We start from the raw sequence: 24,167 nt of genomic DNA on the forward strand, positions 1-24,167 counted from the left end.
TTCCTCTCCATTGATGCTGCCTGGCCTGCTGAGATTTCCAGCATTTTCTGTTGTTATTCCAGATTCCAGCATCCGTAGTATTTTGCTTTTGTCACTCAGATAATTAGATTGAGCTGGCATTCCTAATTGAATTGTATTTACAGTTGGGGAGGTCGGGCGACAGAATGATGAAAGATCGGATTGATCTGGGGCACAGAATTCAGTGGGAGGCTGGAAGTGGCCTGCCATCATCAACGCATTTATTTCTCTGGGGTTTTCAGCCTCCTGAATGTCTCCGAAGAATAAATGTGGGTTCTCCATTGGCAACTGTGGTGTGAAGTGCATCTTTCACAAAAGCTGATCAATGCAAAGTTACCTCCTAAAATCACACAGTAAAATCAGGCTTACAAATAGGAAACAAAATCATAATGTGGAAAATGGTAAAAAAAAAAATCACATTTCAATTAAAAATTATATCAAAAGTAATAAAGACAAAATAGCCTATTTTTTCCTATCAATTCACAACCTGGAAGCTACACCCACTGTTGCTATAGTTACTGAACCATGATTTGTGAAAAAATTTATTCAAAAAATGGTTGAAGAAACTTGTGTAACCTAACACAGATTTGCAATATTATTGATTAGCGCCACAATAGTAATACTGTACTGAGCAGGCCAACATTACTCCACAAGATGGTGATATCGAGCTGTTCTGTATTTTATTTAATTAATCAGGTTTGCCAGCACCTGTCAAAAAGTGGACACGTAACTTCTCTCCCCACCTTTATAATTATTATTTGTTTAATTCTATTGTTCTAACTAAAGTAGCTGTACCTTGAGTGCCCCATCTCACCACTCTCCTCAGTCAAGAGAGCAGATAAACTGTCTGCGACTTCCTTCAATCTACACTGATTGTAACCAGTCACCAGGAGATAAGTAAGATTGACTTTGGCTGGTCTGATTTCTCATTCCTTCCCACCAGGCCTCCTTGCAGCACCATAATAACACAGGCCAGATTGGTAACATGCTGCATGTGGAACAGCAGGCAAAAGCAATACCAAATTCTGGCACAGTGGTTAAAGAGCGTCGACATATCGAATTGAGAGGGTGGTGACGATAGGGTCACACAGCTTTAATTTCAATTGGCATCTGGCTTCATGCAACTTATATTGAATGTTAATGGAATGGCCTTTTGGAGAAGCCTGAACTATTTCACTGCAATTAATGTGTGTGAAAATTTACATGGTGCCTTCCTTTTAAGTAGAATTTAACAGGTACATGTGTGTGCGTGTATGTGTGTCAGCCTGTGACTGAGGGCAGGAAGGAGGGCTGGTCTCTGAGCTCTGCCATTGCTGTTCTTGATCGTTGAATGGCTACAATATATATCCTTTTAAATAGAGAAAATTATGCTCCAGGTACTATTAATTATTCTGTGTGAGGGCTATTGTAGCATTCACAGTAAAATATTACAGGGAGCCAGAGCAAGAGACACCCTGAAAGAGATAGAGATGGATAGCTAGTGCTGCCTGGTGCCCCCTCCTGTGTCAGCTACTCTACATTACAACAGTGACTACACTCCAAAAGTACTTCATTGGCTGTAAAGTGCTTTGAGATATCCAGTGGTCGTGAAAGGCGCTATATAAATCCAAGTCCTTCCTTCCTTCAGCCTGTGAGTTGGTCTAAAGAATGAAACATCACGTATTTAAACCCTTATTCACAGGATCTCATTTGGATCCTTTAACCGACGCAGGCAAGTTTACATATTTTATAGTTTAACAAAATTCTGCTTTTATTAACTACATTTTGCGCCACTAAGCATTTTGTATGATTTTCGGAATGTGTTAAGTTCAAAATTATTTCAAGAAATACTATTTTGAATTGATTTTTATCAAAGTATTTAATGAACATTTTTAATGAACAATCTTATGTACAAATAAAAACTCAGAAGGAAAGATTAAGTTTTGATTAATTACCAACAATAGTAAGTGCCTTTAACGTTGTTAAATGCCCCAAGGCACTTCACAAAGGGGGCAATTGGACATGGAACTGGAGTTGGGGGAAGAGACCGGAAAAGTGGTCAAATGCACAGATCTGTTTTGATTAGGCTTCAGAAAGGGGAGAGAAATAGCAAGGCGGAAGGTTTGATAAGATAATTCCATACTGTGGGTGAAGGCATTTGCCAATGGTGGGCAATGGTGAGGGAGGGGAACTGATGCACAGTGGGAAGTGGAGAGAGTCCGAGCTGGAATAGTGACTGGAAGAGGCCATTTTGGGATTTTAAGTGCAGATGAAAAGATTTGGAGAAATCGAGCCCCAAAGCCTGGGTAATGGCTTCAGCAACAATTAAAAGGTAGTAGGGGCCAGAGGAGGGCAATGTATGTAGATAGGGATTAGTTGATCTTGGTGACGGATAGTGTGGTGTATGGAGAAAGAGTCAGACTGAGCACTGTGAGCTCAAAGTAAAGTGTGACCTGAATCTTTTATTGCAGGTCTCCAGAGTGCCTGTCCAACCTGTGAAGCCTCCTGAAATACCAGTGCTCCCAAGGGATTATGGGATCCCTTGGGACTTCAGGGGATAAGCCCTCTGGTGGCTGCACAGAGTAAATACAAGTTTACATATATAACAGATAGGATGTTGGGTGAGCAGGCAGGAAGGTGGATAGAAATGGGTGGCAGTTTTCTGGAGGGAAGTGAACAGTATGGTTTTGGTCTTTCCAGTGCTAAGCTAAAGACAGTTCAGGCTCAACCCATAGGTTGCAGCACAGTTATCAAGTAAGTTGTCATTAGATATACAATGGTGTAGCAATTAAACAACAACAACAACTTGTATTTATATAGCGTCTTTAACGTAGTGAAACGTCCCAAGGCGCTTCACAGGAGTATTATGAGATTTAAAAAGATTGCCAATGTGAGAGTGTTACCGTGCAATGAATTAGCGCAGGTGACCAAAGGCTTGCTCAAAGAGGTATGTTTTAAGGAGCCTCTTGAAGGAGGAATGAGAGGCGGCGAGGTTTAGGCAGGGAGTTCCAGAGCAACAGAAGGAGGGCCGCCAATGGTTGAGCGATTATAATCAGGAATGCTTAAGAGACCAGAATGAGAGGAACGCAGACATTTCGGGAGGTTGTGGGGCTGGAGGAGATTACAGAGATAGGGGGGTGGCGAGGCCATAGAGGGATTTGAAAATAAGGATGAGAATGGTGCAGATTGACAGTAGAAATTGACATGGGCTGTTAACTTTTAAAATTATGATTAAAATCATGAAATAGTTTCTTCTCTAATGTTGATATTTATTTTTTACAGGGATTCATGGAAGCTTCATATATATTCTATGGGTATTATAAATTTGGTGTACACCAGAGCTTTATCTATAACCTCCCATTGGCCTACCTGCTGAGCATGATCATCTACTTCCTACTTTGCCTTTGGTGGATTGTGAAAAGGTTAGAAATTCCACGGCCCGTTTCACTTTCCTCGTTTTAAATTCAGTACTGTTGGCGCAAACACTAAGGGGTAGAAGTTGCCCCCCTGCCCGAAAGGGGGTGCACGCCCCCCCCCCATTTCAATGGTTTTTACCGCAGCTGTGGTTGAGGTCACCTCTTGAGTGAAATCCCGCTCTTTGTTGTTTTTTTTAACTTGGATCCGGAAGTCGCTCTTCATGGGGGCGGTGACGACACGAGAGGGGCGGATACACAGTGGTGGCAACATCTGAGGGGCGGAGGTTGGGGGCGGTGCGGAGTGACCGCCGCGGTGATGTCATCACGGCGCCGTGTCACCCCTTCGCTTAAAGGGGAGAGCCTCCGCGATTTTAAAACTTTGGCTCACTGGGCCACCAGGAAGGGTTTCAGCTGGGCCAGCGGCCATGCGCCCAAGAGGGGGCTTTCCAGGCTGCCTGTTGGCGGCGCGCCCAAACCCGGGGGCATAATTGTCGGGCTGACATGGCAGTCGGCCGACAAAAAAAAACCATGGCGGCAGCATCAGCGCGCCCTCCCCTTTAAGGGAAGCCACACCACCGCTGCAGAAGGCCACAGCCTCACTGGACCGCTGGGAAAAAAACAGGTTTTGGCAGCGCCGGGCCGGCCAAAGATTTTCAGAGGGGAATGTCGCCGTCGGGAGGTAGATCGGCGGTGCGCGCGGTGATGCCGCAATTAACACGGATCGGCAGCAGCGGAGCGGTGGGGGTGGAAATTGGGGCACCGCCGGGAAAACTCGGGAGGGCAATTGGGCTAGCAGCGGCCATTCCACGAAAAGTCAGCGGCCACTCCACTCGGCAACGTGGCCGCCGATTTGCGGTGGTAACAGGTCTTAAGGAGAGGGGCAATCTCAGCCCCTAAATATCAAAACAGTCCAAGAAATTAAGTAAAACATATTTTCAGGAAAACGTAAAGCAAATGCGAGTGTGAAGGAAAGGTGAGCTGTCTGCCGTGGCCTGCTCTGTCAGTTAGGATCGCCATCCTGTACCAGCAATAGAATTCTTCCTCCAGGATGGGACAGTCAGCCTTTCTGAATGAGTTACTGGGAACATTGGTGGGAAGGCACTCAGAATGTTCTGTTCAATACTGTGCTTTCTGTGCAGTAAAGGGAGAAAGACCATTGAAAAGCTTTTGAAAAGAACAGAACTTTGGAGGACAAAGGAGTTTACGAAAGAGGAAGCGAGGGCAAGGAAATATTTGTTGTCATTTATAGGTGATATATATATTGCACACTTCACATGGACTGTGTCCAACTGGTGAACAGGGTACAGGTAGCTAAATTACTGAAATGGAATCAATCAATTCATCTAAGAGAGAAGACATTCATTGAATCTGGCAACAATTCAAATGCTGGAACTGAGTAATGCCAGAATTTAATTTGATTTGTACTCTTAAAAGTTGTTCTAATGTTTACTGTAATCATCTTGTAGAGGCTTGATGCTTATGACAAATGGTCACGGATGTATTATAGATGTGTTTGCAGTCCGGGATGGATTTGGTAGTGTGTTACGGTTTTTGACATTATGCACATTGCTACAAGGTGAATAAGCTTGCAGTGCTCCAGGATGACATCATCATATCCGAGTGTTGCAAATCCAATGAGATACACTGTATGTGTGTGTGATAGTAATAGAGCCAAAACAGAGTGAATTTCTGTGGGTGTTCTCCTAATTGGCCACTGTAACTTCAGTGGATGAGCCGCGGAAACCTCAGAGAAATGGTGCCAACGACACCGTTTCTTCGGGGTTTCCACAGATTGTCCGCCAAAGTTATGGTTGATGATCGGGAGAACCGCCACGGAAACTCAACCCCGCTGTGTGCAACACATCACCTGCACCGCCGTCATCTGAGGTTATTGCAGTTTCTGCCTATCTGGTGCGTGTGTGTGCACAAGTGTCACACATTTACATACTTTACCATGCTTTAGAAACATAGAAACATAGAAAATAAGAGCAGTAGTAGGCCATTCGGCCCTTCGAGTCTGCACCGCCATTCAATATGATCATGGCTGATCCTCTCTCAACACCATATTCCTGCTTTTTCCCCATACCCCTTGATGTCTTTTGTGTCTAGAAATCTATCTATCTCCCTCTTAAATATATTCAGTGACTTGACCTCCACAGCCTTTTGTGGGAGAGAATTCCACAGGTTCACCTCCCTCTGAATGAAAACATTTCTCCTCATCTCAGTCCTAAGTTTCCTACCCTGTATCCTGAGACTGTGACCCCTTGTTCTAGAATTCATCTCCTTTACATAATATATTAAATCTTTACAAGGTGGCAATTCATGCAATAAGGCTGCTGATGATCGAGTACTCAAGAGATGAGCACAAATGATAGCTGTTTGATGCAAGATGAGCAACTGATATTCGAGAATTACAGGGGAAATAATATCTGTATATTCTGACATCCCGAGCATGGAGCTCATAGGGAATTCAAAATCGGAAAAAAATAAAGGAACTTGAAATAACTTTTATATTTTGCTGCAAACCAAATTGAATCACAAACCAAAGATATTTGAAAAGTTCCCGATCTCACTGCAGCAGTTATCAAAGTGCAGACAGCCATAATTTATAACAACAGCTTGCATACAGCACCTTTAATGTCGTAAAACGTCCCAAGATGCTTCACAGAGGCACAATTCTAAAAAATGGACATCAGATAAAATTCTCTACCACAGAAAGTTGTTGAGGCCAATTCACTAAATATATTCAAAAAGGAGTTAGATGAAGTCCTTACTACTCGGGGGATCAAGGGGTATGGCGAGAAAGCAGGAATGGGGTACTGAAGTTGCATGTTCAACCATGAACTCATTGAATGGCGGTGCAGGCTAGAAGGGCCGAATGGCCTACTCCTGCACCTATTTTCTATGTTTCTATGTTTCTATAAAGTCGGAGTGTGGAGTAAACAGGTTATACACTGGGCGGCACTCTTATTTCCGGAAACTGTCCTCGGTGGGCAGTTGTTGTAGTCAGTGTTTTTTTCTTAGTTCCTGGGATGTGGGTGTCGCTTTTGAAGCTGGCATTTATTGCCCATCCCTAATTGCCCTTGAGTAAGTGGTGGTGAGCCGCCTTCTTGAACCGCTGCAGTCCGTGTGGTGAAGGTGTTTCCACAGTGCTGTTGGGGAGGGAGCTCCAGGATTTTGACTTCATTATTGTCACAATCTCATTTGAATTCTCAATAAATTTACATCTGAAAGTGATCACAAAAGATGTGCTGTCACTTTTTGAAGCTCTTGGCCAGTTGAAACCTTTTTTGATAACTTTTGTTTTGTAATTATTTTGAATAATAATGAGGAAAAGTATAGAAGATGTAACACTCGAAAAGAAAACAGAGAGCACTGTGAGAGTGGGAAAACAAGTGCTCCCTCCAAGAATATAAAGGCTTTCTCTTCCCTCCAGGATAGTGAGTGGATTTAAACAGGAAAGTATGCAGGAGGAGAATTACAACACCAGACACAGTGCCAAGATCTTCGCTCTTTGGGACTTCTGCATCAAAGAAACCTCTATGGCCGCACTTAAACAACACAGCATTGTGAATGACCTGAAGGTATTGTAACACAACAGATTACAGTTAACTTTACTATGTTAGTCCTTCAAAATATCACTCTGAAATAATGTAACATGATCTCTCATATGGTCCTTTAATTAATTTGGAAACCACGCTTGCTGCTCCTAAACTGTGCTGTTTATATTTGGTTTCTCATGATATTGTTGCAGAGGTTCTGCAGTACTTGATTTTTTAATATGAGATTGATAAAGTAAAGTTAGTTATGATATTCCCATCAGTTGAAAAATGCCATATGACTGAATTTTATTCATTGGCAATCCTTAGATTGATCCAAATAAAAATAGCAATATTACTTATTACAATATGCAATCTTCCCATCTATTAATTAGCAGGACTTGATACTTGTCGGTCTGAAGGATACAGAAAAGACCAGGGACTGAACTATTTGGAAACATCAAACATTCTTTCTCATCTGAGGTTGAATTTCAAGATTTGAGTGGATAGTTTATTCGGAAGAGGGAAGTGTAGAATTTTTGTAGGACTTTATAAGCCTGAACTATGTTTCCACTGTGAGCTATTTTTTCAAGCATGATATATTTTTATGAATTAAACCTACAAAACTAAACTATCAAAACCATAAACAATGGCTGGTATCCAGCCCAACATCATCATCACAAAGGGTGACATAAATATTTCGGTGAAATATCAACATTATTTCAATGGCTTTTCCCACTCAGTGATGGGGACTGTATGTTCGTCGAGGTTATTTCCAGTCGGATAACTTATTGACATTATATATAATATACTAAAATGAAAGTTGATGTGTGGCACACAATATGATGATCCTAATAATGTATCATGAGTTGAGTGCTATTAGGATATTCTCACATCATAGAATCATAGAATGATACAGCATCGAAGGAGGCCATTTGGCCCATCATGCCATACTGGCTCTTTGAAAGAGCTATCCAATTAGTCCCATTCCCCTGTCCTTTCCCCAGAGCTCTGCAAATTTTTCCTCTTCAAGTATTAATCCAATTTTATTGAATCTGCTTCCACCACCCTTTCAGGCAGTGCATTCCAGATCATAACAACTCGCTCCGTAAAGCATTTCTCCTCATCTCCCCCTCTGGTTCTTTTGGCACTTACCAGAACAGTTTCTTCTTATTTACTCTATCAAAACCTTTAATGATTTTGAACACCTCTATTAAATCTCCCCTTATCCTTCTCTGCACTAAGGAGAACAACCCCAGCTTCACTAGTCTCTCCGCTTAACTGAAGTCCCACATCCCCGGTACCATTCTTGTAAATCTCCTCTGCAGCCTCCCTGAGGCCTTGACATCTTTCCTAAAGTACAGGTGCTAGAATTGGACACAATACTCCAGCTGGGGCCTAACTAGTGATTTATAAAGGTTTAGCATAACTAAATATGCTTGTAAACAAATAATTCACTGACACTTTATAAAATTGGCATTTCTCAACAAAAATGTTTAAGGTGGTTGAATTGCAGATGGGGGAAAATGTGGTGCTGGAGTAAAATGTGAAACCTAGTTCATCATCATAGTCAGTCCCTCGGAATTGAAGAAGACTTGCTTCTACTCCTGAAGTGAGTTATTTGGTGACTGAACAGTCCATTAAGAGAGCCACAGACTCTGTCACAGGTAGGACAGATAGTCATTGAGGGAAGGATGGGGTGGGACTTGTTTGCCACACGCTCTTTCCGCTGCCTGTGTTTGTTTTCTGCATGCTCTCGGCGTTGAGACTCGAGGTGCTCAGCGCCCTCTCGGATGCACTTCCTCCACTTAGGGCGGTCTTTGCCCAGGGACTCCCAGGTGTCAGCGGGGATGTTGCACTTTATCAGGGAGGCTTTGAGGGTGACCTTGAAGCGTTTCCTTTGCCCACCTTTGGCTCGTTTGCCATGAAGGAGCTCCGAGTAGAGCGCTTGCTTTGGGAGTCTCGTGTCTGGCATGCGGACTATGTGGCCTGACCAGCGGAGCTGATCGAGTGTGGTCAGTGCTTCAATGCTGGAGATGTTTGCCTGAATGAGGACGCTGATGTTGGTGCGCCTGTCCTCCCAGGGGATTTGTAGGATCTTGCGGAGACACGACCTGATTGAATTAGACCATCGATATGTCTTAGTTGGCTTGATTGAAGTTGAGTTTCTTGAAATAAAGCAGATTTCACAGCAAGTTATTTTCAGAAATCGAAATCCAAAATAGCATTTATACTGTTGATTAAATTCTAATACCTTCAATGACTGAGCAGTCAGTTGAATATAAATTGGCACTGAACTGGATTGAGCGAAACTGAAGCTCTGCATTGAGGCTGGTTTCCTGATTGACAATTTGTGTTTTTTTTTTCATTTTAACTAGATTGATTTGGAAGAGCAAATGTGCAGGCAAAGAAAAGCAGAACGGACCACAAAGGAGAAAGCGTTTCTCTACTTCATCCGTTTTGTACTCAATTTGTTCATCATGATTTTATTGACTGTAACTTTTTACTGCATTTACCAAGCAACAAAATCATCTCAACATTTCCAGCAGAAGGTCAGTACATTGGGCTCAATTTTGGCCAGGAATGGAGCAACTTGATTTTTCTGGAATATCTTAAAAATCCGCGTTTTGCACATTCAATTTGCGCCAGTGTAAGGGGGGGGGGGCCACTCGGCCAGGGATAGGGGCGGGCATCAGGTCCCACACACACAGCGGCTGCAGCACGCACACAGAGAGACTGGGGGCGAGGAGCTACTGCACATGCGCAGACACGCCACTGCGCATGTGCAGACGTCCCGGCACTGTTTTCAGCGCAGAACGCTGGCTCCGCCCCCTGACTCGACTGGCCATGCTGCGCGACGACCGAGGAGAGGTCGGACAGCGGACAAAGTGAGGGGCGATTTTTTTCGGCGCAATTATCAACGGAGAAAAGCACCGCATCTCCGGTAAGTGTGCCGAAAAAAGGGGTGGGCCAAAATTAAGCCCACAGACACTGTTGTTCAAGTTACACAGCATCGAATGACCATATTACAAACATAAAATTACTTACATTTTACAGCACAGAATCAGGCCATTCGGGCCAACTGCTCCATGTCAGTGTTTTTAGTCCACACGAGCCAACCTCCCACCAATTTTCCCTCACATTTTATTTCCAACATTTTGAATAATTTAACTGCCCCCACGCTCCAAACCCACCGACTTTTTTAGCGGGAAATTGCGGCCTTTTAAAGAGGGAATATTGTGTTTACCAGAATGATCGTATATACGTCCTCCTTGTTTACAAAGATCCATGCAGATATCTGGGAAAAATTTCAGAAAAGGGCAACAAAGATGTTGAGTTAAGAAGGAGGCAGTCTATTCTCATAAGTAAAGACTAAGCAAACAAAACATCTGAATTTTGAAAAGAGTGAGTGAAATTGCCAAAATGAGTATCGAAGCACTTTATGGCAGATCACGATTGGAAGCATTGATAACAGGATTAAAAGCTAAAGAAGCCGTGAATTCATTTGTAGATTAAGCCATTCAAACTTTGAGTTAATTTATGCATTAAACAGTCACTAAATGCACGAAATCGCCTGGTTTAAGACTAAATTTGGGAACTTGCCAAATGGCAATTTATCGACGCCTCAGCACAATGAGCCGAATGACAAATGGGAAGAAATCATTGGCCCTGAAGTTCATGGGCTTAGGAGGGCTGTACTGGACCGTAAATTTGGTGGTGCCAGAACATGGGGCCGGACCCAGTTCTTTTTAAAGCCCGAAAGCTCAGACGAGAGGAGGCAGCTGCTTCCAGTGCCTGTCCGCTTTGCTTGTGGCCTCATTGCAACAGGCGGGATGACATATCCCACCAGCTCCACCTTTACTCGAGCCAAGGCTATGTACACCTGCATGAAGCAGGTCTGTTTACTGCATCAATATGGCAGTGGGGTGGCGGGCGGGGCGGGGGAGGGGCCTAATACCAGATTCCAGCGGCAATCGAATGTAGAGTCCGTTGAATGGCTGTGGCAAAATGGATTTTTTTTAAAAATCGTCGATCTTTGGCCTAAACGGCCACCCATCCTCTGATGAAGTATGAATGCGGCATCATCATCATCATCATCATCATAGGCAGTCCCTCGAAGCGAGGATGACTTGCTTCCACGCCAAAAAGTTCACAGGTGTTTCAATGAAGGACCTAATATTCCAGGTCCCGAACTAAATCTTGAAGGGTGGAAGATGTGCGTAAATTTTTTTTAATGTGGGGTGGCTGTTGCCACCACACGGGCTTGACAGAGCTAGGTCTTGGTCCAGTGGCAAAGGTTAACCAAGATGACTGGAGACCAGCTCTGCTGCATGGACCTAGAACGCACACATATCGCACTTCTTCTGGGCCCCGAACTCACGCCTCTCCTGGGCTCTGATCACATCCCACTACAATCTCTCGCCGCTCCTTCGCCCCGACTTCGCCGCTCCTGCTGTGGCTGCCCACGCTCCAATCACCGACCTGGATCTTGGTGACGTCCAATCCGGTCGCTCTCTTCGCTGCCGTTGCTCTCCTGCCCCAGCACGTGCTGCTCCCTGGAGCGGCACACCACCACACTGCTCCTCCCGGCCCTCGGGCCTGCTCCGATGGTGCTCACAGGCCAGGGGCCGCGCACACTGCTGGGCCAGGCTGCCACGTTGCTCCTTCTGTTCCCCGATCTGCATGCGGCAGACACTCAGGGAATGCCATTAATGGTACAGAGACCAACCCCACTGTATTAAAATGACCCTGTCCAGGGATTTCGAATGAGGGTCCAAGGCAGGGCAGGCTAGCACATCTGGCAGAAGACTGGGGCGCCAAGAATATGTGTGTATTTTTACATTTATAAAATAATGTACTCTTCTTTCCAGCAGGATGAAAATAAGAAATTAGATTTTGTCACCAAATGTTTTGTGGAATATCTACCATCCATTGTCATCTCCATTAGTAATATTCTTCTGCCATTCTTATTTCGGATAATTGTCCGATATGAAGAGTATCCACCGAACATGGAAATCAATTTGATATTAATGAGGTAAATTTCCTTATTGTTTTTCACTGCGATTAGATGTGTGATGCAGCATGGTATTTTATTGATGTTGTGGCTGTCTGACGATGATTGAAGGGAAGGTCAACAATGTTTGAAAATGTAATTTATTGCACTTTATACATCAAGTCAATTCTTCCAGGGATGGGTACAATCTATTTTTTTCCCTAACAACAACAACTTGTATTTATATAGCACCTTTAATGTAGTAAAACTTCCCAAGGCGCTTCACAGAGGCGTTAACAAACAAAATTTGACACTGAGCCACATAAGGAGAAATTAAGGCAGGTGACCAAAAGCTTGGTCGAAGAGGGAGCATCTTAAAGAAGGAAAGAGAGGGAGAGAGGCGAAGAGGTTTAGGAAGTGAATTCCAGAACATAGGACCAAGGCAGCTGAAGGCACCAATGGTTGAGCGATTATAATCAGGGATGCTCAAGAGGCCAAAATTAGAGGAGCACAATTATCTTGGGCAGTGGGGAGCAGGGGCTGGAGGAAATTACAGAGATTGGTTGCCAGCAGAAATGATCCAACGAATTTCACTTCAGTTACCGTACTTGTTGATACGAGGGACCGCCTGCGCTGATGATCATAAGATTACTAGCTGGCCGAAACCGGAGTTACATTCGGCTGAGAACAATCGTAAAATTCAAAACATTGAGTGTCTGTGTTAAGGGATGGTTTAACATCTTCAGTTGTGCCTGAAACAACTCGAGCATGAACCTCTCAGTCATTATTGCCTAACCGTGAAGCTACAACACTGCAACAATGAAGAGAAAAGAAAAAACTTGCATTTCTGCAACACCTTTCATGTCACTGGGACATCCCAAAAAGCTTCATAGGCGATGAATTACTTTTGACGTTAAATCACTGCTGTTCTTTGGATAAACATGGCAAACTATTTGTTTTTGGTCGTGTTGGTTAATGGATAAATGTTGGGCAGGATACTGGGAGACTTGCCTTGCTCTTCTTCAAATAGCGTCAACGGGATCTTTTATGGATCTTGGTTTTAAACTCTCATTTAAAAATAACAACACCTGCAACAATACAGCACTCCCTGAGTCCTGCACTGAAGTGTCACCCTAGATTATTCATGTTCCAGAGTGGGACTTAAACCCCCGGCCTTCTGATGCAAGCAAGATTGCTACCACCGAGACATGTCAAGACAATAGAAAGGGGGGAAAAAGTACATTCAGCTTCCTGACGGCTCATTGAGTGAACTGCAGACTGGGAAGGTCCCGGGTTTGATCCTTGGTGTATGCTGTTACCCAATCTTTGCTCAGGGAGCAGTAGGGCGTCTACAGTTGGTCCTGAGTTAAGAAGCGAAGAGCGTAGGGATGGGAAGGGGGGGGAAATGGTCAAGATTTCTCCTGATCACTGTCCTGCAATCCTTTCACTGCAATTGTAGTGGTCATCGGGTGAGATTCTATGAGCCAGGCACCACTCCAGCCTTAAATACAGCATCCATGCCGTACTTTTGCTAACCACTATCTTACTACTCGGACTCCCGCAGCTCAAACTGCCAAATTATAGTGAGATTTACATACAAACATAGAAACATAGAAAATAGGTGCAGGAATAGGCCATTCGGCCCTTCTAGCTTGCACCGCCATTCAATGAGTTCATGGCTGAACATGTAACTTCAGTACCCCATTCCTGCTTTCTCGCCATACCCCTTGATCCCCCTAGTAGTAAGGACTTCATCTAACTCCTTTTTGAATATATTTAGTGAATTGGCCTCAACAACTTTCTGTGGTAGAGAATTCCACAGGTTCACCACTCTCTGGGTGAAGAAGTTTCTCCTCATCTCGGTCCTAAATGGCTTACCCCTTATCCTTAGACTGTGACCCCTGGTTCTGGACTTCCCCAACATTGGGAACATTCTTCCTGCATCTAACCTGTCTGAACCCATCAGAATTTTAAACGTTTCTATGAGGTCCCCTCTCATTCTTCTGAACTCCAGTGAATACAAGCCCAGTTGATCCAGTCTTTCTTGATAGGTCAGTCCCGCCATCCCGGGAATCAGTCTGGTGAACCTTCGCTGCACTCCCTCAATAGCAAGCATGTCCTTCCTCAAGTTAGGAGACCAAAACTGTACACAATACTCCAGGTGTGGCCTCACCAAGGCCCTGTACAACTGTAGCAATATCTCCCTGCCCCTATACTGAAATCCCCTCGCTATGAAGGCCAACATGCCATTTGCTTTCTTAACCGCCTGCTGTACCTGCATGCCAACCTTCAATGACAGGTCTCGTTGCACCTCCCCTTTTCCTAATCTGTCACCATTCAGATAATAGTCTGACTCTCTGTTTTTACCTTCAAATGTGAATAACCTCACATTTATCCACATTATACTTCATCTGCCATGCATTTGCCCACTCACCTGACCTATCCAAGTCACTCTGCAGCCTCATAGCATCCTCCTCGCAGCTCACACTGCCACCCAACTTAGTGTCATCCGCAAATTTGGAGATATTACATTTAATCCCCTCGTCTAAATCATTAATGTACAGTGTAAACAGCTGGGGCCCCAGCACAGAACCTTGCGGTACCCCACTAGTCACTGCCTGCCATTCTGAAAAGTACCTATTTACTCCTACTCTTTGCTTCCTGTCTGACAACCAGTTCTCAATCCATGTCAGCACACTACCCCCAGTCCCATGTGCTTTAACTTTTCACATTAATCTCTTGTGTGGGACTTTGTCGAAAGCCTTCTGAAAGTCCAAATATACCACATCAACTGGTTCTCCCTTATCCACTCTACTGGAAACATCCTCAAAAAATTCCAGAAGATTTGTCAAGCATGATTTCCCTTTCACAAATCCATGCTGACTTGGACCTATCATGTTACCTCTTTCCAAATGCGCTGCTATGACGTCCTTAATAATTGATTCCATCATTTTACCCACTACTGAGATAAGGCTGACCGGTCTATAATTCCGTTTTCTCTCTCCCTCCTTTTTTAAAAAGTGGGGTTACATTGGCTACCCTCCACTCGATAGGAATTGATCCAGAGTCAATGGAATGTTGGAAAATGACTGTCAATGCATCCGCTATTTCCAAGGCCACCTCCTTAAGTACTCTGGGATGCAGTCCATCAGGCCCTGGGGATTTATCGGCCTTCAATCCCATCAATTTCCCCAACACAATTTCCCGACTAATAAGGATTTCCCTCAGTTCCTCCTCCTTACGAGCCCCTCTGACCCCTTTTATATCCGGAAGGTTGTTTGTGTCCTCCTTAGTGAATACCGAACCAAAGTACTTGTTCAATTGGTCTGCCATTTCTTTGTTCCCCGTTATGACTTCCCCTGATTCTGACTGCAGGGGACCTACGTTTGTCTTTACTAACCTTTTTCTCTTTACATATCTATAGAAACTTTTGCAATCCGTCTTAATGTTCCCTGCAAGCTTCTTCTCGTACTCCATTTTCCCTGCCCTTATCAAACCCTTTGTCCTGCTCTGCTGAGTTCTAAATTTCTCCCAGTCCCCGGGTTTGCTGCTATTTCTGGCCAATTTGTATGCCACTTCCTTGGCTTTAATACTATCCCTGATTTCCCTTGATAGCCACGGTTGAGCCATCTTCCCTTTTTTATTTTTACACCAGACAGGAATGTGCAGTTGTTGTAGTTCATCCATGCGGTCTCTAAATGTCTGCCATTGCCCATCCCCAGTCAACCCCTTAAGTATCATTCGCTAATCTATCCTAGCCAATTCACGCCTCATACCTTCAAAGTTACCCTTCTTTAAGTCTGGACCATGGTCTCTGAATTAACTGTTTCATTCTCCATCCTAATGCAGAATTTCACCATATTATGGTCACTGTTCCCCAAGGGGCCTCGCACAACAAGATTGCTAATTAATCCTCTCTCATTACACAACACCCAGTCTAAGTTGGCCTGCCCCCTAGTTGGTTCCTCGACATATTGGTCTAGAAAACCATCCCTTATGCACTCCAGGAAATCCTCCTCCACCGTATTGCTTCCAGTTTGGTTAGCCCAATCTATGTGCATATTAAAGTCACCCATTATAATTGCTGCACCTTTATTGCATGCACCCCTAATTTCCTGTTTGATGCCCTCCCCAACATCACTACTACTGTTTGGAGATCTGTACACAACTCTCACTAACGTTTTTTGTCCTTTGGTGTTCTGCAGCTCTGTGTCAGGAGTTTTGTGCAGCTTTGTGTAAGGATTTTTATTGCACAGATCATCGACTTGCATTATAACATCACCAACTTTTAATTATAACACCAGCTGTATTTTTAACACCTGAACCAACAAGGTATGGAGTATAACTGACGTCTTGTTACCCAGCAACAGACCATTATGTTTTGAGGGACCAAGGAGGAGAATGTAATGTATTTGCTTCATGGGTTCTTGCTTAAGAATTCATAGCAACACATTGCTATTAAGAACTAGTTGGTTTATTAACAAATGTTTAACAATCACACTACACATTACCAGTTCATCCACTAGGCTCACAACTGCAGACCTCATCGTGGATGAGCTAGACCCAACTGACTGGGGTTTTATTGAGTCTTGTGAACATTGCGTGACTGGCTAAGCCACTCACAATGCAACAGTTCTACAAACCTGTGAGCACACTCGCAGGTGCATATATTACAGAGGAGAAAAACAAGAAACTGCCTTTCCTGAAAGAGAAATAATGATTTCTGTAATACATAAGGTGTTGCTATCTTTGAGTTTTTCAATCTATTTCCATTTAGGAGTGTATTTTTAAGACTGGCCAATCTGAGCATGCTGGTGTTCTCTCTGTGGCAACAGATCACCTGCTCTGATCGAAGAAACAAAAAGGATTGCCTTGCCTGTGGTTACAACATACACTACCAGGTGAGCAACAGAACACTAATAAATAGTAGTCTTATTAATGAGCACAGGGGTGCCAAAGTGTGGTGGGTTACAGATCTGATCTTGCAACATTGCAGAGTAAGTCCAATTTAATCCTCTGAGTTTTTGATTTCATCAGCGGTGCTGTGGACAGGAATAGACATTTCAGATGTGGGATTCTTCAGTGGGTCACTATCATTGGCCCTTGTGGCAGCAAGAGTACCCTTGCCACTGGCCTGGGAGTGTAAGAAATAATTTTAATTTGCATATCACCTTATCAATCCCCAGGAAGTGCCAAAGTGCTTTACAACCAATGAATTATTTTGCAAATACAGTCACTGTTATTATGCAGGCAAATGTGAAACCAGATGTCCCACAAACAACAAAGAGATGAACAACTGGTTAATCTATTATTTTCTCTGGTAGCAGTTGTTGAGGGATGACAGTTGGCTATGAGACTGTGAAAGTTCCATGCTCTTCTTTAAATGATGCCTTGGGATCTGTATTTCGGCTGATCAGGTACATTTCTCAGAGAAGTGATCTGAGTTGTAGGATGCCAGTGCACAAAATGGAATTTCTCTTGGTGAGCCAAAATTATGTGATTTCAGTTTGAACATTTCAGATCAACCTTTTGCTGCTTAAGGCAGTGTTTAGTTGCCAGGCAATGTCCCAAATCTTGGTGGACCCGTTGTTTGAAAACAGTACCAGGAGAGTCTTCAGAACGTTCGATGAGTAATAATACTTTGTACTTCAAACACATGTGCCACGACCTATAATTTAAATACAGGATTTCCTTGCTGTACAATCTCTCGGTAACAAATTGACATTCATGTCACAGTGATGTTTACATGTTTACTGATATTTCTGCTTCACCCTCCAGTGTTGGGAGACGAAGATTGGACAAGAAATGTACAAGCTGACATTGTTTGACTTTCTAGCTTGCATCGCTGTCACTTTTTGTGTGGAACTTCCAAGAAAGTAAGCAAATTTTTGAAAATCCCGTGTGCACTCGAGCTGAGAAGATTAAGGGTGACATGACAGATGTCATAAAATTGATAAAGGGTTATGATAATTTCAAAGTGTTAGATTGTTTCTACTGGATGACATGACAGTAACGTGACTGCACAAAACTAAGATAATCACCAGGAGAATTTAAAAAGAGGTGAGAAAATTTTTTTTTTCACAGAGGGTGGTTACAATGTGGAATCGTCCATCCCTAAAAGTTGTTGAAGCAGAGTCTATAAATTCATTTAAATGGGTATTATATTGTAGCTTCGAAAAGAATATTAAATGGTATGGGAAGCTAGCAGAAGAATAACACTGGTGCAGACTTGATGGGCTGAATGGCCTCTATTTGTACTGTAACATTCTATGATTCTATATAATCACACAACATAAAACAGCGTAACACCAACTCTCCACGAGCAACGCCAAGGAAGGTATACTAGTCTTAACTGATTGGGAAAAGTTCTAGAATTAAAATAATTCCCGATATAAATTAGGATGTATTCAAAACTGCAATTTAATATGCACGTCTCTTCAGTTCAAATAAATGTGTTTGTAGGTTGTATTCCATTAACTGCTATTGCACGCGAGTTGCATTATCTGGCCAGACCAAGAAACAACAAACAGTTTTCCTTTGACGTGAATCAAGGGAATTAAACTACTGAATGTTTTTTCCATTGTTTAGATTCATAGCACAGCATGGTCCCTTTAAGTTAACTAAAATGTTGCAGAAGCAGCAATTCCTGATTCCTGAGAATGTTTTGGATATCGTTGATGGGCAAACGATCGTCTGGATTGGGATGTTTTACTCTCCATTACTGCCACTTCTCAACAGCATCAAATATTTCATCACCTTCTATGTGAAAAAGGTACACTAGAGAAAATAAGAATGACTGTGAATTAAAGAGAGTGTATATTGCAGCTCAAAGCACTCGGTCTGTCTGAGAAACTCTAAGAATTTCTTTTCACAGAGAATGAGGAATCATCCATCCCTAAAAGTTGTTGAAGCAGAGTCTATAAATTAATTTAAATGAGAAACTCTGGTAACTCTAATGAATGAAAACTGGACAGAAAAATACCCGGTTACGATAAAACGACTGTGCACATAAATAAAATGTTCTAATCGTGCACTTGTTAGACCAGCCACTAGTTCATGTACAAACACAAACAGGTCAATTTTGCATATGTTCGTCATAGGACCCCAATTAGCATATTCAAATCACACACCCACCTAACATAGACGAGCGCTTGGGACTCTCATGTGGAGGTCCCAGGAAAATGGCGACAGGAGGGAACAAGGCACGATTATCGAGCCCCTCCCCATTCCCACCTGGTGCAATGACTAAATATCAGTCTAGGTGAGTTTGGACCTATTGGGGATGAAATTGGGGAGCGCTCTGTTTGGGGCGCTAACTTTTAAAAGTTTGAAAAATTAACGGCAGGCGCTAATGATTTCAGACTTTTAAAAATATTTGCCGTTTGCGCTCCAAGAAGAAAGTGGAGCGCTGAATCAAGTGTTTCACTTCCTTCCTGGAGCGCAGTTGGCAGCAGGCGGGGCGGTGACTTCAGCAGCGCAGCACACTGGGCTGTGCAGTGCTGCCATGTTCAGAGGCTCCTTCCCGTCCTTAAAGGAAGGGCCATCGCTGCAAGCTCTGCAAAGGAAACAAAACTTACCTTCTCCACGACAGCCACGATCTCGCCCGATCAGCCCGGCACTCAAGCACAGTGCAAACCCATTTGCGCCTCGTTAGTGCCCCCCAGAGGCGCTAATAGGAGGCGCAAAGGAGCCCAATTTTTCCCCCGTTGACTCATTTCTTGCAGATCATAAACCAATGGAATTTGTGTTTTATGCAGCATTGCTATTTTCACTGCAGGTGACAAATCCGGTCTTTAAATCTTTGCAATTGAGAACACAGACTGTGTTCCCTCCTTGACAGCCTTTTCCACACAGATGGTATGGACAGGGAAATGTGGACATGATTTTGTAAGCAACAAAAATGTTTTAAAAATTCACTGTGATGTAGCTTGCTTCCCGATCAGACCCACCTTCTCTGCTGTTCCAAGGGCAGGCACTGAAACTTCATGACCCAGAAATCCCTGTCGGCTGCTTCCCGTGGGCGATTCAGGGAAAAAGTTAAAAAAGATGCGCACCTACCTGTTCCTGCTGTGCCCATGCGAGTTCCCGGTACTAAGGCCTCCACTGATTGCGCGTCAGAGCGCGTGCACATCAGAACGTGCGCAGGGCTGGAGCTGCAGTCACATGGCTCTGGGCAGCCAATCCAGGTAAAGTATGTTCTCATTCATAATAATGGGAACTCCATAAGTTGGAGTTCCCATTATTATGAATGAGAAACCCCCCAAACACACAAAACTCTAATAAAAAATAGAAAAATACACCACATATTTTTATTAATTTAAATTAAAGTTATTCATGTATATATTTAAAAAAAATTCCGATTTTTAGAAAAGTTTTTTTAATTAGGGTTTAAAATAAACAATAACATTTGTTTTTAAATTTTATTTTGTAATGTTTTTGTGTATTTTAAAACTCTTACACCTGTAAAAGTAGGCTATGCACCTGCTTTTATCAGGCGCAAGAATTTTCAGGACATCTGCTGGGATATGGGTAAATACCGCAATCTTGCCCATGCGAATTTCCTGGATGTGGCGATGCGTTGGATCTGTCAAGCTCCAGCTTGACAGATCAGAAAAGCCGGTTTTCAGCGCATGTGCATTGTGCGCTGAAAACTGGCTTTTGCGAAGTCTTCCCAGGTCTGTACACACTCCGTACGGACCCAGGGAGGCCGGAATTTCTGGGCCCATGTCCCATTGCCCAGCCTATATTTCAGCATCCCTGCTGCTCATGGAAATCATTCAAATCCAAGCACCAGAGGTGAAAGGACACTATAGTGCATTGCATCATCCAACACATGCTATAATATTTTGACCTGATAGAGAAAGAAAATAAAGACTTGCATTTCTATAGCGTCTTTCATGACCTCAGGACGTCCCAAAGTGCTTTACGGCCAAATGAAGTACTTTTTTTGAAGTGCAATCACTGTTGTAGTAAATGCGGTAGCCAATTGGCTCACAACAAGGGTTCCACAAACAGCAATGTGATAATGACCAAATAATCTGTTGAGAGCTAAGTAACAGTGAACAGCTGTTCCTTAAAGTGAAAGACATTCAATACACAGTTGTATTTTTCATTAACTCGGATGTACGTTCATTTATTTTTGCTTATTCGCTCTGTGGTTTGGAACAAAGTCAGCCTGTAAAGTGCCTGAGTATAATGGGTTCTCTTTTTCTTAATTTTATCTTCAGCACACTTTGTATAACTACTGCCGTCCTGGGAAAAGACTGTTTCGAGCATCCAGCTCTAAGACTTTCTTTCAGCTGATACTGCTGTTTGGACTGATTGTAGCACTTGTTCCTGTCATTTTCAGTGTAGCTATGTAAGTATCAATCTCTGCAAAAGAGCGAACTGTTCCCACTCCTCTTTATTGTTTCGGAGGAGGGAACCAGGGGAGGAGGGAGAGTCTAGAGCTCTGCATTTGTGAAAGGGTTTAATTCTAGAATACCTCTCGGTAGGAGGATAAACCACTTGCCTTGGTGCAGTCATGCAAAGCTATTTTCAGGCCCGTCAATGGAGTGAGAAGAATGTTTTCTCCAACATAAGGTCAAATTGTGTGATCACCTCCCTGGTCACTGCTGCTGAAACCCTCATCCATGCCTTTGTTACTGCTAGACTTGACCATTCCAACGCACCCCTGGCTGGCCTCCCACATTCTACCTGACATAAACGTGAGGTCATCCAAAATTGTGCTGCTCATGTCCTAACTAGCGCAGATAGCCTCACTGTTATTTCTAAATCCGCGCCATAATCTTTCACTTCATGAAACACCAATCCCATCACAATTTATTTGCAGCTCATCCTAGTAATTATTTAGAAATATTCATTATTATAGTCTTGTATAAATGCCTTCTAGTGAGTTACACTTGCCTGGAGGGGGAACTTTCTGTGTTATTTAACTGCAACTATGTGCCTTGACCATAGTCCAATTAAAATACACATTGATTCAACAATATGGGCTCGATCCAAATGCTTGCAGTGGGAAAACTTGAACATGCCTCAATGTGCTCCCTGCATCCCCACCCCCTCCATTTTCTCCCTTCTCTCTCTTGAGGTAATAATTCTTCCGGTGTATATTTACATGGTCACTAGCAGTGCTCGTTTGCATCATCCATGTGACCATGTTTCATGTGAAAGCCTAAATGTTTGAGTGTCAGGAGGGTTTTAATCATGAGCATGTTCAAGGGTTAAATGAGCTGAACAGCTGTCTTCACCTGATGTCCACACACCTATATCATTTGTTGCTCTTGTTCTCACATGCTCTGTTGGTACTGATGGCATTTGTTCAAATCTAGGAGCTGGTTCATACCACTGAAAAGACTAAATGTAACTCTTGATTCTCTCTCAGGGTCCAACCGTCCATGTCATGTGGTCCATTTCGACACTATAAATCAGCCTGGGGAATTATTCCAGAAGTAGTGTCAACACTTCCATCAGAAGCACAGAACTTGCTGAACTACATTGTATCAGAAGTCTTTATCTTGTTACTGATCATTGGTTTATGGTAAGATACTGCGACAGAACAAACCCGTTTGAATTTTCATCTGGCTAGACACTCCTTAAAGAGCAACCATAGAGAACAAGCTTACATTTGCCTCATTCAACCTTGTGTACTTGCTGTACCTGCAGACAAAGGAAATCCAATCAGAAACAGCAGCCCTTGCTCCAATTTAAAAATCCCACTACCCTGGTAGTGCCTTCCGATGCTAAGATGTAATATAGACATATTTCGTAACATGATGCATGATGGAGCCTACGTCTTCACATTCCCATATAATGCCTTATTGGTGCGGTGAAATAATGCACTTCATTTTTCTTCTGGGACCTGAGTTTGAATCCAACCAGGCTGACAGGAACACAGGAACAAGAGTAGGCCATTCAGCCCATTCAATGAGATCAGGTCTAATCTGTATCCTAACTCTATCACCTACCTTGCCTCCATATCCCTTAATACCCTTGGCCAGCAAACATCTGTTCATCTCAGATTTAAAATTATTAATTGAGGTAGCATCTACTGCTTCATGTAGGAGAGAGTTCCTGAATTCTACTACTCTTTGCGTAAATAAGTGTTTCCTAACCTCTCTCCTGAATGACTTGGCTCTGATTTTAAGGTTGTGTCCCTTTGGCTTAGACACCCCGCCACCCCCCAGCAACATTAGAAAAAGTTTCTCTCTATCTACCCTATCAATTCCTTTCAAAATCCTAAAAACCTCAATCAAATCACCCCATAATCGTCTACATTCCAGGGAATACATACCTAGCTTCATAATCTAAGATATGGTGCCCTCGTAACATTCTGCTGAATCTGTGCTGCACTCTTTCCAAGCTCAATTTGATGAAGGAAATGCTCTTTTAGTGTAACCAGTACATGGAAAAAGTTATAAACCAGCTCGAGACATCATAAAAACGGTGCTGTATGCAGTAGCATGCTTGCCTGCTCAGTTTTAACAATATCAGTTTTGAATTGTTGGCAGGCAACAAGGAAGCACTGAATTAGTTTCGTTCAATTAGGATGTGTCTTTTGGTAGTTTTGGTCATGAATAAGCCAGGAATAGAAAATTTGCAAGGTGATTAACTATAGGAAGGTAGTAATTGCTAGATTGAAAAAATGCTGGAAATCTCAGCAGGTCAGGCAGCATCTGTGGAGAGAAAAACAGATTCAGGTTTCAGGTCGACGTTTCAGGTCGACGATCTTTCGTCAGAACTGGCGAATGTTGGAAAAGAACACATTGTTAAGAAGCATTGAAAGGGGGAGGGGGAAAGGGAAAGCCCTTGGAGTGACAGCACTGTCACTGCATCTTTTACAATTGTTCTGTTATTGCAATGAATTGATGGTGTAACCTTTTGAAAGAAAGAAGGTGGTGGCAATTAAAATAAGTTACTGCTTTATAGTGTTTTGTGACGGCTACCATTGTTTGAGTGACAGCATGCTCTTGATCTTATTTTTTAAAATCTATAATTTAAGCTTCAATTATAGTTAATTTTTTATAAAAAGTATAAACTTGAATTGATGAGAATATCAGTGTTACATACACTTCCCATGTACAAAATCAGCATAAAGAGAAAGAGAAATAGATGGACTGTGTGCGCTCAAATGCTGTTTTCTTCATGGATAATGCTTAACTAATATATTAAAATGTTGAAGACTTCAAAACTTACAAATGTTTTCTCATACATACAAAAGTT

The 24,167-nt window shown here is 42.9% G+C and overlaps 1 protein-coding gene across 2 annotated transcripts in view; it reads left to right on the top strand.

The window, feature by feature from the left end:
• The window catches only part of LOC139226754 (transmembrane channel-like protein 7), a 40,464-nt gene that overhangs the window by 11,022 nt on the left and 5,275 nt on the right, over nucleotides 1–24,167 (top strand). The window contains exons 6-14 of one of the 2 annotated variants that reach the window (XM_070857747.1): nucleotides 3,280–3,419; nucleotides 6,850–6,997; nucleotides 9,331–9,504; nucleotides 11,824–11,987; nucleotides 16,723–16,846; nucleotides 17,724–17,821; nucleotides 18,534–18,717; nucleotides 21,173–21,303; nucleotides 22,330–22,485. In XM_070857747.1, coding sequence (XP_070713848.1) covers nucleotides 3,280–3,419; nucleotides 6,850–6,997; nucleotides 9,331–9,504; nucleotides 11,824–11,987; nucleotides 16,723–16,846; nucleotides 17,724–17,821; nucleotides 18,534–18,717; nucleotides 21,173–21,303; nucleotides 22,330–22,485 — 1,319 coding nt within the window. The remainder of the gene's footprint in view (nucleotides 1–3,279; nucleotides 3,420–6,849; nucleotides 6,998–9,330; nucleotides 9,505–11,823; nucleotides 11,988–16,722; nucleotides 16,847–17,723; nucleotides 17,822–18,533; nucleotides 18,718–21,172; nucleotides 21,304–22,329; nucleotides 22,486–24,167) is intronic. The other variant, XM_070857748.1, reaches the window with a different exon arrangement.

The sequence above is a fragment of the Pristiophorus japonicus genome, chromosome 16 (assembly GCF_044704955.1).
Source record: "Pristiophorus japonicus isolate sPriJap1 chromosome 16, sPriJap1.hap1, whole genome shotgun sequence".
Taxonomy (NCBI): domain Eukaryota; kingdom Metazoa; phylum Chordata; class Chondrichthyes; family Pristiophoridae; genus Pristiophorus; species Pristiophorus japonicus.